Below are 14177 nucleotides of genomic sequence, written 5' to 3'. Positions count from 1 at the left end.
CCCTTGTTGCCTTCTCCATAACATTGTACAGTGTTGCTACTGTAACATGTTTTATGTACTAGGAGCTCTGGAAGGTTCAGGCAAGAGAGGCACCACAGTAAATCCCAGCATGATTTCAGAGCAAAGGGACAATGCCTTCTGTGAAAGAAAATCCAATAGTCAATAGCAAAACATCAAAACAATGTGGAAGAATTAAAAAAAAAAAAAAAAAAAAAAAAAAATCAGGAGCTGTGTGTGGCCACTCCTCCTAAGCATATCACCCGCATGTCATGGCCCCTAATGATCTTAAAACAGCATTGAGGTGGCCAACAAATTCCAGGTGTTTGGTTTAGGAGGTAAGCTAGTCTGTATATTAGCAACGGTCCTCTATTTAGACGCCTAGACACATTTGTCAATATTATATTAAAGACCTAAAGAATAGTGGATGCCTTTAGCAACTATAGAATCGTTTATTTAGAACAGAACCCATGTAAACAGTGATCACTCATCAAGTCTCCTATGGACACCAGGTGTTGCAAAAAAGTAAATACAAGCATATAAATGTTTTTCCATAGGGATCTTTGAGCTATATCATGAATTAGGATGTTAGTGCTCACCTTAAAATCCTTTTTTTTTGAGTCCATCAAGGGACACAGGAATTCAGATACTATTGGGTTATAATGTGGCCTACTGGAAGACTAAACAATATTAAATAAAAAAAAATAAAATTGTAGGCCAGCCCAGGATAATCCCTCCTACTCCCAGCATGCTTTGGTTTTGTGGTAAATCAGCACAAAGAACATGATCATAGACACAGAGAGGTGGGACCTGTGTCCCCCAATGCACTTTACAAATGGGTGTTAAGGTTAGTATAAAAATTATATTTTACTGAAGTGGGAAGCCCTCCCTAAAGTTAATGATCCCCACATGTGCAAAAGAAGTTTGTCCAAAAAAATAAGGGGTGGGTAACACAGCAAACATTATTAGGCCCGCAAAAAAAAAAAAAAAAAAAAAAAAAAAAAAAAGGACAGAACTGGGGACTGCTTACAGCTCAAAGAGCCGCTTGAAGGATCTTACACCTGAAGCTAGCATCAGACGAGGTCCGAACATCCATCTGGTAAAGCACAAAGAGCTTGTGAACAAAAGATAAGGTGGCGGATTGAAAATCTGAGAAAAAATTACCTGATGCTGAAGAACCCAAGTGACACTTACTGATCTAGTAGAATGTGTGCTGAAAGGAAAGGATGGCACTCGATCCTTTAGACCATAAATCTGAATGATGTTCTACATGAGCCACCCAGAAGTGGTTAAACAAGAAACTGGTTCACACTTACAGGGACTTTCAAGAATGGCCAGGGAAAGTCAACCCTTCTGAAGGAAGCAATGGTTTTGATGTAAACTCTCACATTGCAAACTATATCCTGGCAGCGGATGAAAATCTTCTGATGGACTGAACCTGTCAGCAGCTCCAGTCCTAAGCCTGACTTTGGGGTACAGGTACCCTGCCACTGACAATGTGTTAACAGTAAAGTTGCCTGTGTGACATAAGCCTTACAGCAAGCTCTTCTTACCATAATTTCTTGCTTCTTCCTGTCAAACTATGAGCTTTCAGTGTTCCTATCACCTACATTTCTTCCAGCTCTTCTGTTGAATTTTTCTCAATATTAAATACATTTTAAAAATAAAAAAGAAATCCCAATATAAAAAGGGCCAAAAAAAGGAGCTAAGACCCAGGAATTCAAGTGCAGAGATCTGACCAATCATGTCCATGAAAAAACCTGTCCCAGCTGAACTATCAGTTTTAGGTCGACTGACTCTTTAAATTAAGAAACCACTTTTTGATAGGACAAGGTCTACTGCACATTTGGAAGAGCAAAACTATTTTACAAAATAAAGTGCTGCAAATTTGAACAATACATATTATTGTAGTTGGTACAGTTATTGCCGAGATCTACATTTCTGAAATAAATCAGAATTATTGGGGCAAGGTACATCTGATGCACAGGGGGTTTGCGCCAAGAGATCCTTAGTCACATTATGACAATTACAATCAATCATTTCGGAATGATTTTGGAGATACCCACACAGGTTTTGTCAGGAAAGCAAAAACATGCAAAAAAATAATATTCATTTAAGACCTGTGAACATGTATGCCTGTCCAGGAAAAATATCAAGGATCAGAATACTGTTCCCAGATGTAATTCACAGCTTACATAAATAAAAGTAAATAAAGACATGTTTAATGGTAAACATAGCTCAAGATATCAGATGCAGCCCAAGTTACCAAATTTGTATTGTGTTTTTTTTGCTGTTTCCATATAACATAAAGTACAGTAGGCTAAGGACAACACAAGGAAAATGGTACAATTAACATTCTGTGTTATTCTGTTCTGCCTACCACGGAGTGGCAATTAAAAAAAAAAAAAATGTACTTGAGAGCTGTGCTAAGCTGAGCTCTGTACAGGATCCCTGGAGGTTTGCTCTCAGTTTGCTTTCTGCTCTACCAGGTAGATTATCAAAAGAGCATAATGGAACAGCATATTTAATACATGCGGCGTCATTGTCACTCCACTAACTGAAGCACATACAGAATTCCAAGATTGTCAATGGTTACAAAAGTTCTAAAAGAAGAACATGGGTGAATTGACTTTAAGTTCGTGCCATTTGTGTAGAACGTTTGTTTGCAGGCTCCAGAGTCCACATCCCACCACTGTTAGAAAAAAGAAAAAAAATACAATTAGCAATTATTATAATAATATATAAATATATATATATATATATATATATATACACATATACACATACACACACATATTCACACACATACACACACACACACACACAGTCATATGAAAAAGTAAAAACATACAATGGAAATTGTTGACTTTCTCCACATATTTCAACAGGCAAATACTCATCTTCATGTAAACAGGGATGATATACTTTAACCGCTTGCCGCCCGCCGGCCGTCATATGATGGCCAGGTGGCGCGGCTCTCGTTCTGGGAGGACGTCATATGACGCCCTATGGACGCCCTCGCCTTCTCCTTGATTGAGCGCACCCGCCGTGTCACTGGGGACTCGATGCGCATGCCCGGCAGACATCGCACCCACAATTGCCCGGTAACACAGCAGGACCGTGGATCTGTGTGTGTAAACACACAGATCCACGGTCCTGTCAGAGGAGAGGAGACCGATGGTGTGTTCCCAGTACAGAGGAACACCGATCGGTCTCCTCCCCTTGTGAATCCCCTCCCCCTACAGTTAGAATCACTACCTAGGAACATAATTAGCCCCTCGATCACCCCCTAGTGTTAACCCCTTCCCTGCCAGTCACATTTATACAGTAATCAATGCATTTTTATAGTACTGATCGCTGTATAAATGTGAATGGTCCCAAAAATGTGTCAAAAGTGTCCGATATGTCTGCCGCAATATCGCAGTCATGATAAAAATCGCAGAACGCAGAACGAAGCCATTACTAGTAAAAAAAAAAAATTTAAAAAATTTAAAAAAAAATAAAAATGCTATAAATCTATCCTCTATTTTGTAGACGCTATAACTTTTGCGTAAACCAATCAATAGCTTATTGCAATTTTTTTACCAAAAATATCTAGAAGAATAAAGGAAAAAATTTGTTTTAAAAAAAAAAATGGATATTTATTATAGCAAAAAGTAAAAAATATTGCGTTTTTTTCAAACTTGTCACTCTTTTGTTTATAGCGCAAAAAATAAAAACTGCAGAGGTGATCAAATACCACCAAAAGAAAGCTCTATTTGTGGGAAAAAAATGATAATTTCATCTGGGTACAGTGTTGCATGACCACGCAATTGTCATTCAAAGTGTGACAGCGCTGTAAATTGGCTTGGGCAGGAAGGGGGTGAAAATGCACTGTATTGAGATGGTTAGCATAAACAGGAAATTTCACATTTTCAATTATTTATTCAACAAAAATATCAACAGATGCAATCATGTACTTTTGAAAAAGTAAACACACCCTTGGCATCAGAAGTTGGTATTGCCCCTCATAGCAGAAACTACTTTTTAGACATTTGCATAACTGCCTGCCAACCTCAGACATCTTAGTGAACTTTTGACTCCTGATAAAAATGTATTAAGCTGTACGATGTTTGTAGGTTTCCTTGCATGAACTGCCTGTTTCAACTCCCCAACAACATTTCAATGTTCAAATCAGGGCTTTGACTGGACCAGTTCATAACCCACCAGTGCTTTCTTTTGAGCTTCTATTTAGTGAAATTTCTAGTGTGCTTCATATCATTAGCACATTGAAAGAACAATTTCTGGTTAAAGTATGATTTCTGGATAGATGACCTCTTATTCTCATAAAGCACACTTTGATACACATGCTGGTTAAATTGATGCATTTTTATGTTAATGCATGCAATTTAACACCAAATGTTGTACGAGTAACCTGCAGATCCCACAATAAAATTTGGGTTCTTTTGGAGACTTCCTTTGAAATCACTCATCAACTCTTTTCTTAAAAGCGGATTTCCACCCAAAAATGGAACTTCCGCTGATCGGATTCCTCCCCCCTTCGGTGTCACATTTGGTACCTTTCAGGGGAAAGCAGATATCTGTATAATCCAGGTATTTGCTCCTACTTCCGGGCATAGATCACCGCAGGCTCTGCGATGATCTACGCCATGCCCGGCCCCTCCTCCGCGGGCACACACAGGTCCCAGAAGACAGCAGGGACCAGTGAGGATGCGCAGCGCGACTAGCGCATGCGCAGTAGGGAACCAGGGTGTGAAGCCACAAGGCTTCACTTCCTGATTCCCTTACCGAAGATGGCGGCGCCTCCACCTGAGAGCTGAGGGATAGATTGGCTTCGGGTGAGGACATCGTGGGCGCCTTGGACAGGTGAGTGTCCATATTTTAAAAGTCAGCAGCTGCTGACTTTAAAAAAAAAAAAATTTGGTGGAACTCTGCTTTAATTTGCAGGGCTAGACACATTGGCAGTCTATGAAATCGATGCCACCTATACATTTTTTTCCTTACAGCAGAATAATTAATTTTAAATAGATCAGCGATCTTTAAATCCCTTACCAGATTAATAGGCATCCACAACCTTCTCTTTCAGGGCCCAAAAACCTTGTTGGATCTTGACATTATGACACCACACTGATCAATAGCAAATAAACCACGAGGCCCTTGATAACTAAAGGCTGGTACACACTATGAGAAAATCGGGCGAACAATTGTTTGATTTTCCTCAATGTTTCACATCAAGTCAGAACAGAGTAAGGAAATAATGTACAAAAATTCTCGTATGACAAAGGCTTTTGTTGTTTATGCTTTCTGATCTTGTGCAGTCTCATTTCTGATTTTGTACGAAAATCATCCGAAATTGGTACACATTAAACGATTATTGTAAGTTCTGTTCACGTACGAGAACAATTTTGGAGCGTCTCCTTTCGGAAATTTTTGTTTGCAAAGTCTGAATTGGATGCCGAAGTTGTGTACATATGATACAAAAATTGAACGATCGTGTCTCATATGGAATTTTTCTTCCGATTTTCTCCTAGTGTGTACCCCCGTTAAGACATGTTCCACCTCCATACTTGCTAAGGAGGTTCAAATCACTGGCACCTAATCTGGAAGACCTGATTCTGATATCATGGATTTGAAGTGGTGGTAAATTTAGGGGTGTACTTAGTTTTGCACAAGACAAATTTGCATTTTGGTCATTTGATGAGAATACACCAAGTCATTTTTATGGGTCACTTGCTCAAATATATCACTTTTATTTGTAGGCACTGTTTGAATAGAGATCCAGTGTTTGCTTGTTCGATTATATTAAAAAAAAAAAAAAAAAGTAAAAAATTTCTATTAACTTTTCACATTTGTATGTGATTTTACAGTTTTAGAGGGGCATTATCATGAAAGTAATGAAAATATATAAAATGTAGCATAAACGTAAAGGTGAAAGTGTATGTCCAGCCAAAAAAAGTCCCCCCCCCCCCCCCCCCCATTTAGTTTTTACATCTGAGGCTCCATTAAAGATTTTACCTCTCACTTTTTGTTAAGGCGACAATGATAAAAAAAAATCTTCAACAGCAGCACAAAGAATTTTTGTCTTATTACAGTAGAGCAGTGGTATCCAAAGTGCGGCCCTTTGCTTGCCTTTATCCGGCCCTTGGGGTTCTATTCCCCCCACTCTAATGAGGCACTAATCGTCTCACGGACAACACCTATAAAGGCATCAGTCCTTCCCACTGACACCAATGATGGGGCACTTTTCCTCCCACTGACACCAATGATAGGGCTCTATTTCTCTCATAGACACCAATGATGGGGCAGTATTCCTCCTCCTACAAACCATAGACAATGTTTACTGACACTGGGGCATTTTCTACTCCCACTGACCACAGTCTGGCCCTCCAAAAATATAAAAAAAAAAAAAAAAAAAAAAAAAAAAAGCAGTAAACTGGCCTTTTGTTTAGAAAGTCTGACGACCCCTACAGTAGAGGAGGGCTAGAGCCCATGACAGCTTTTTAAAGTCTCCTAATTGCAGATTTTCCATAACTCTGTCTGGTAAAACTCTAATAGTTCCCTCGATAACTGTAAAATCTGAAATGGTTCTATTTTTTCTTCTGTTTTCCTGGCACTAAAAGAAAAATAGAATCTGGTGATCTTACCATTAACAAAGGAATGGCTTAGAGTGACCATATCTATGGACCGTCAGTGTTGTCACTAGGTTATTCACTTCTGATTTGGACTTCAGAACATCTTCATAACAAAAGGAGGAAGTATGCTGTAGTTAACTGGGCAGGGCTGATAACACTGCTTGAGATGTGAATATGAAGTTATGAGCCCACGGGACTACTGGCAGGATGAACAGGTATTTTTTCCACTTAAAGAACAGATTTAAAAAGCTTTCAATAGTAGCAAATAAGTTAATTGTTAGGGTTTACATACACTTTGTCGTACCATTACATCTGCATTTTTAATGAATGCTTGTGTTTCCCTGCATATTTATCATATAAATGGGTTCAGATGCAGCTGCCTACCTAACTCACTAATTTCTAGCAATTTGTTCCCCTAGGATACAACCTCACAGACATAAACACAAAGATCAAATTGCTGTTTACTTAGCTGAATTAGATATGTCACTCAGCTATAAAAACAGACTGTTAATACATACTTTCTCCCCTCCTCAAAGACCATGTAAACACGTAGGTTACAAATCCTAATGGGATGTCAGATCAATGGATGGGACAGAGGTGGCTACACCATAAATAAACACAAACAATAATAAAAAAAAAATAGTGTTCCCACATTTTTGATTGTACTGTTACAGTACATGATATGGATCGAACCAGAAGGTACAATACTGAGATGCATCAAAAATCAACATCCATCTAGACAGGACTCTGTACTTGAAATCACAGCATGTCAGTTATCAGCACAATGAGACACATCACAGGACAGCTAAGGACCTCATGGTGTAAAAACGGAAGCCATTTGCAGGCACTTTGTAGTTATCACTAATACGTTTGTAGTAGACACATATGCACTTAACTTTTAAGCTATCAGAAGTGTAAAGGACCATAATCATCACTGAGAGCTGGTCATGGCGTAAACTACCATAAGAGGCTTGTCGGCACTTTGTACATTGCGACTCTACACTAGTCTTGACAGTACTCTGTATCACTTAAAACCCAATTGCAATCTCTAATACAACTACTATGTGGTTTGATAGAGGCTACAATTAAATCTTACTTTACATAATCTTATCTTAAATTTATAACTGCTCCATCGAACATTTGCTGTTGGAATTTCCGCACACAAATGTTTGAGAGCTGGTTCTCAAATTTTACGACAACAAAACTTGTTGTCGGAAAGTCCGATCGTGTGTACACAAGTCCATCGCACAAAAGTTCACGCATGCCCTGAATCAAGCAGAAGGAGCCGCACTGGCTATTGAACTTCCTTTTTCTCGGGTCGTCGTACGTGTTGTAAGTCACCGTGTTCTCACGTTCGGACTTTTTGGCCAACATTTGTGTGACCGTGTGTATGCAAGACAAGTTTGAGCCAACATCCTTCGGAAAAAAATCCACGGTTTTGTTGTCGGAAAATCCAATCGTATGTACGGGGCATTAGGCAGTGATGAGTACATGCCAACAACACTGCAGAGGAGCAACTTGGAAAGGGCAAAAAAGTAGTTTTAGTGAGGTCAAAGAGGAAAAAAAAATTGCTTAAAAAATTATGGAGTATATTCCTTAGGAAAATGATCCATCCACATAAAAAAAACTTGGAGACTTCAACTGAAATAGTCAATCTGTCACAAACCAAAAAGGAACCCACAAACTCAAGAACCCTCCAATAAAAACTACAGGAAAAGGACTAGTAGATTCCAAAATATAGTTAGCTAACTGCAAATTTTAACTTTTACTGCTAGCCACACTTGGCCCTTTTTACCCCTTGCCTCTCTATTTTCACTATTGCTCCTCTAATGGGTGCCTCTCTAGCCAACAAGGAAGCTCAGAAGATGAAAGGACGCAGGGCCAAGGTTAAGTTTTGCAGGAAAATCTCAGATTTGTATACAATTTTAGCTGTCTATAGCTATAAAATTACTGACTGATGTTCCACTCACTAAAAATAACCTCTGCTTCTCTTCATAATATGAACATTTTGAATCGTTTAGGGTTATGACAAAATTACTTTGATTTGTTGGTACTCTGAAACAAAGATCCCCATACCAATTTCGTAATTCTGCAATAGGAACAGTCCTTCTATGCAATGTAAATCATTATACTCAAAACGCCGCCACCATAGACTGACTGCGCCCTTAGGCGACATAGTAAATGTTATTTTATTACTTTCAATTTTTTCGCTTGCTTACCTATATTTCTAACCAGGTGCTTCATATAAATCCATATTTACCTGTCCATTCATGAACTATAGTAACAGTACTAAATCATCTACTTTACTATTTGTTTTACAGGCTTAATCCAGCACACTATTTGAAAGCTCTACATAAACTTTAATACGGATTCAGTAATCCAAAAAGTGAAAATATATGTCTGCTTATAATGAGGATGTACAATCCCAATTCTAAAAAGGTTGGGACTATAAAATCTACATAAAAAAAACAGAATGCAATGATTTAAAAATCTCATAAACCCATATTTTATTTACAATAGAAAATAGAAAAGATGGCAAATGTTTACAACAGAGAAAATGTACAAATTTTAAGAAAAAAAAAAAAGAAGATTGTTCTGAAATTGATTGCAGCAACACGTCTCAAACAAATTGGGGAGACCAGTTGGGGTTGAGGAAAGAACGTTGTCCTATTCTTGCCTGATATAGTATTCTAACTGCTCAACAGTCCTGGGCCATCTTTGTTGTAGGTTTCATTTCAAGATGCGCTATATATTTTTAAGTGGTGAAAGGGTCTGGACTGCAGGCAGGCCAGTTAAGCACCCAGACTCATCTACTACGAAGCCATGCTGTTGTCATAGATGCAGTATGTAGTTTGGCATTGTCCTGCTGAAATATGCAAGGCCTTCCCTGGAAAGGCACCATCAGCACGGATACTGCCCTTCTAGATATGCAAGCTGCCCATTCCATAGGTACTAATGCATCCCCATACCATCAGAGATGCAGATTTTTGAACTGAGCACTGATAACAAGCTGAAAGGCCCCTTTCCTCTTTAGACCGGAGGATGGTTGCCAAAAAGAATGTAAAATTTCAATTTGTCTGACCACAGAACAGTTTTCCACTTTGCAACAGACCATCAAATGAGCGTTGGCCCAGAGAGGATGGTGGGGTTTCTGGATCATGTTCAGATGTGGTTTCTTCCTTGCATGATAGAGCTTTACCTTGCATTTTTTGTGTTCACAGTGATGTTACAACCAAAAAAACGTACATGTATTTTATTGGGATTTTATGTGATAGACCAACACAAAGTGGCACATAATTGAGAAGTAAAAGGAAAACGATAAATGGTTTTCAATTTTTTTACAAGTAAATATCTGAAAAGCGTGGCGTGCATTTGTTTTCAGCCCCCTTTTCTCTGATACCTCTAACTAAAATCTAGAATCTGTAACAAAATGCCTTCAGTAGTCACCTTTTTTTAGTAAACAGAGTCCACCTGTGTGCAATTTAATCTCAGTATATAAATACAGCTGTTCTGCGAAGCCCTCATAGGTTTGTTAGAGGACCTTAGTGAACAAACAGCATCATGAAGGCCAAGGAACACACCAGACAGGTCAGGGATAAAGTTTTTGGAGACATTTAAAGCAGGGTTAGGTTATAAAAAAAAATATCCCAAGCTTTGAACATCTCACAGAGCACTGTTCAATCCACCATCCAAAAATGGAAAGAGTATGACACAACTGCAAGCCTACTAAGACATGGCCGTTCACTTAAACCAGTGTGTTTCTCAACTCCAGTCCTCAAGGGGCCCCAACAGGTCATCATGTTTCCAGGATTTCCCCCAGATGAAATGGCTGTGGTAATTACTAAGGCAGTAAAACTGGTCAAATCACCTGTGCAAAAAAACGGAAAGCCTGAAAAACATGACCTGTTGGGGCGCCTTGAGAAACACTGACCTAAACTGAGAGGCCAGGCAAGAAGAGCATTAATCAGAGAAGCAGCCAAGAGGCCCATGGTAACTCTGGAGGAGCTGCAGAGATCCACAGCTCAGGTGGGAGAATCAGTCCACGGGACATTAGTCATGCACTCCACAAATCTGGCCTTTATGGAAGAGTGGCAAGAAGAAAGCCATTGTTGAAAAAAAGTCATAAGAAGTCCAGTTTGAAGTTTGCGAGAAGCCATGTGGGGGACACAGCAGACATCTGGAAGAAGGTGCTCCAGTCAGATGAGATCAAAATGTAACCCTTTAGCCTAAAAGCAAAACGCTATTTGTGGCGGAAAACTAACACTGCACATCACCCTGAACCCGGAACACACCATGCTTTTCTTCAGCAGGGACAGGGAAGTTGATCAAAGTTGATGGGAAAATTGATGGAGCCAAATAAAAAGGCAATCTTAGAAGAAAACCGGTTTGCAAAAGACTTGAGACTGGGATGGAAGTTCACCTTCCAGCAGGACAATGACCCTAAACATACAGCCAGAGCTACAATGGAATAGTTTAGATCAGGGGTCTCCAAAACAAAAGGGCCGGTTTATTGTCCTTCAGACTTTAGGGGGGCTGGAGTGTGTCCAGCGGGAGTGGAAATTTTCCTGGCATCATTGAGAGTAAACATCGCCACATTTGGTATTAGGCGGAGGAATAGTGCTCTATCCTTGAGATCATAGGGAGGAGTAGTTCCCCATTATTGGTGTCAGTGGGAGAAATGGTACTCCATTGTTGGCGTTAGATGGTAGAATAGTAGCTCATATCAGTGGGAGGAATAGTGCGCCAAGGGCCAGAAAAAGGCACATCTGGCACCTGGGCCACAGTTTGGTTTAGATCAAAAGCATATTCATGTGTTAGAATGGCCCAGTCAAAGTCCAGACCTAAATCCAATTGAGAATCTGTGGCAAGATTTGAAAATTGCTGTTCACAGATGCTCTCCATCCAATCTGACAGAACTTGAGCTATTTTGCAAATAAGAATTGGCAAAAATGTCACTCTCTAGATGTGCAAAGCTAGTAGAGACATACCCAAAAAGATTTGAAGCTGTAATTGCAGCAAAAGGTGGTTATACAAAGTATTGACTCGGGGGGCTGAATACAAATGCATGCACATCACACTTTTCCCAGATTTATTTGTAAAAGATTTTAAAAACCATTTATCATTTTCCTTCCACTGTACAATTCTGTGCCACTTTGTGTTGGTCTATCACATAAAATCTATTTACGTTTTTGGTTGTAACATGACAAAATGTGGAAAAATTAGGGGTATAAATACTTTTTCAAGGCACTGTACAGCTGGACTATTGAGAACGAATGAAGCCACCCTCTAACAGAAAGTCAGATCACAGCAACAGGGAAAAAAAAAAAAAAAAAGGAATTTGGCGATTTGGAGGAGGCTGAGTGCAATAGAAGGTACTTTTCTGAGTTAAAAACATACTTGAATATAATTTTCTTGTTTTAAACCAGGAGTTTAGTGTCACTTTAACCACTTCAGCCCCGGAAGGATTTACCCCCTTCCTGACCAGAGCACTTTTTACAATTCGGCACTGCGTCGCTTTAACTGCTAATTGCGCGGTCATGCAATGCTCTACCCAAACGAAATTTGCGTCCTTTTCTTCCCACAAATAGAGCTTTCTTTTGATGGTATTTGATCACCTCTGCCGTTTTTATTTTTTGCGCTATAAACGGAAAAAGACTGAAAATTTTGAAAAAAAATGATATTTTCTACTTTTTGTTATAAAAAAAATCCAATAAACTAAATTTTAGTCATACATTTAGGCCAAAATGTATTCGGCCACATGTCTTTGGTAAAAAAAATGTCAATAAGCGTATATTTATTGGTTTGCGCAAAAGTTATAGCGTCTACAAACTAGGGTACATTTTCTGGAATTTACACAGCTTTTAGTTTATGACTGCCTATGTCATTTCTTGAGGTGCTAAAATGGCAGGGCAGTACAAACCCCCCCCAAATGACCCCATTTTGGAAAGTAGACACCCCAAGGAAATTGCTGAGAGGCATGTTGAACCCATTGAATATTTATTTTTTTTGTCCCAAGTGATTGAATAATGACAAAAAAAAAAAAAAAAAAAAAAAAATTTACAAAAAGTTGTCACTAAATGATATATTGCTCACATAGGCCATGGGCATATGTGGAATTGCACCCCAAAATACATTCAGCTGCTTCTCCTGAGTACGGGGATACCACATGTGTGGCACTTTTTGGGAGCCTAGCCGCGTACGGGGCCCCCTGAAAACCCAGCACCACCTTCAGGATTTCTAAGGGCATACATTTTTGATTTCACTCCTCACTACCTATCACAGTTTTGAAGGCCATAAAATGCCCAGATGGCACAAAACCCCCCCAAATGACCCCATTTTGGAAAGTAGACACCCCAAGCTATTTGCTGAGAGGCATGGTGAGTATTTTGCAGCTCTCATTTGTTTTTGAAAATGAAGAAAGACCAGAAAAAAAATTTTTTTTTTTCTTTTTTCAATTTTCAAAACCTTGTGACAAAAAGTGAGGTCTGCAAAATACTCACTATACCTCTCAGCAAATAGCTTGGGGTGTCTACTTTCCAAAATGGGGTCATTTGGGGGGGTTTTGTGCCACCTGGGCTTTCCATGGCCTCCGAAACTGTGATAGGCAGTGAAGAGTGAAATCAAAAATTTACGGCCTTAGAAAGCCTGAAGGCGGTTCTTGGTTTTCGGGGTCCCGTACGCGGCTAGGCTCCCAAAAAGTCCCACACATGTGGTATCCCCGTACTCAGGAGAAGCAACAGAATTTATTTTGGGGTGTAATTTCACAAATCCCCATGGCGTGTTTGAGCAATATAACATTTAGTGACAACTTTGTGCAAAAAAAAAAAAAAAAAAAAAAATTTGTCTCTTTCCCGCAACTTGTGTCACAATATAAAATATTCCATGGACTCGACATGCCTCTCAGCAAATAGCTTGGGGTGTCTACTTTCCAAAATGGGGTCATTTGGGGGGGTTTGAACTGTCCTGGCATTTTATGCACAACATTTAGAAGCTTACGTCACACATCACCCACTCTTCTAACCACTTGAAGACAAAGCCCTTTCTGACACTTTTTGATTACATGAAAAAATTATTTTTTTTTGCAAGAAAATTACTTTGAACCCCCAAACATTATATATTATTTTAAAGCAAATGCCCTACAGATTAAAATGGTGGGTGTTTCATTTTTTTTTTTCACACAGTAATTGCGCAGCGATTTTTCAAACGCATTTTTTGTGGAAAAAACACACTTTTTTAAATTTTAATGCACTAAAACACACTATATTGCCCAAATGTTTGATGAAATAAAAAAGATGATCTTAGGCCGAGTACATGGATACCAAACATGACATGCTTTACAATTGCGCACAAACGTGCAGTGGCAACAAAATTAATACATTTTTAAAAGCCTTTAAAAGCCTTTACAGGTTACCACTTTAGATTTACAGAGGAGGTCTACTGCTAAAATTACTGCCCTTGATCTGACCTTCGCGGTGATACCTCACATGCATGGTGCAATTGCTGTTTACATTTGACGCCAGACCGACGCTTGCGTTCGCCTAAGCGCGA

The 14177-nt window shown here is 39.2% G+C and overlaps 1 protein-coding gene across 2 annotated transcripts in view; it reads right to left on the bottom strand.

The window, feature by feature from the left end:
- Positions 1–201: 201 nt before the first annotated feature.
- APAF1 (apoptotic peptidase activating factor 1) overlaps positions 202–14177 on the bottom strand; it is a 169618-nt gene continuing 155642 nt past the window's right edge. For both annotated transcript variants that reach the window (XM_073620399.1, XM_073620398.1), the window contains exon 27: positions 202–2689. In XM_073620399.1, the coding sequence (XP_073476500.1) occupies positions 2543–2689 (147 nt within the window). In that variant the 3' untranslated portion in view covers positions 202–2542. The remainder of the gene's footprint in view (positions 2690–14177) is intronic.

The sequence above is a fragment of the Aquarana catesbeiana genome, linkage group LG03 (genome assembly GCF_042186555.1).
Source record: "Aquarana catesbeiana isolate 2022-GZ linkage group LG03, ASM4218655v1, whole genome shotgun sequence".
Lineage (NCBI taxonomy): Eukaryota > Metazoa > Chordata > Amphibia > Anura > Ranidae > Aquarana > Aquarana catesbeiana.
Note: the sequence above shows the minus strand (reverse complement) of the source record. Positions and strands in the feature narration are given on the sequence as shown.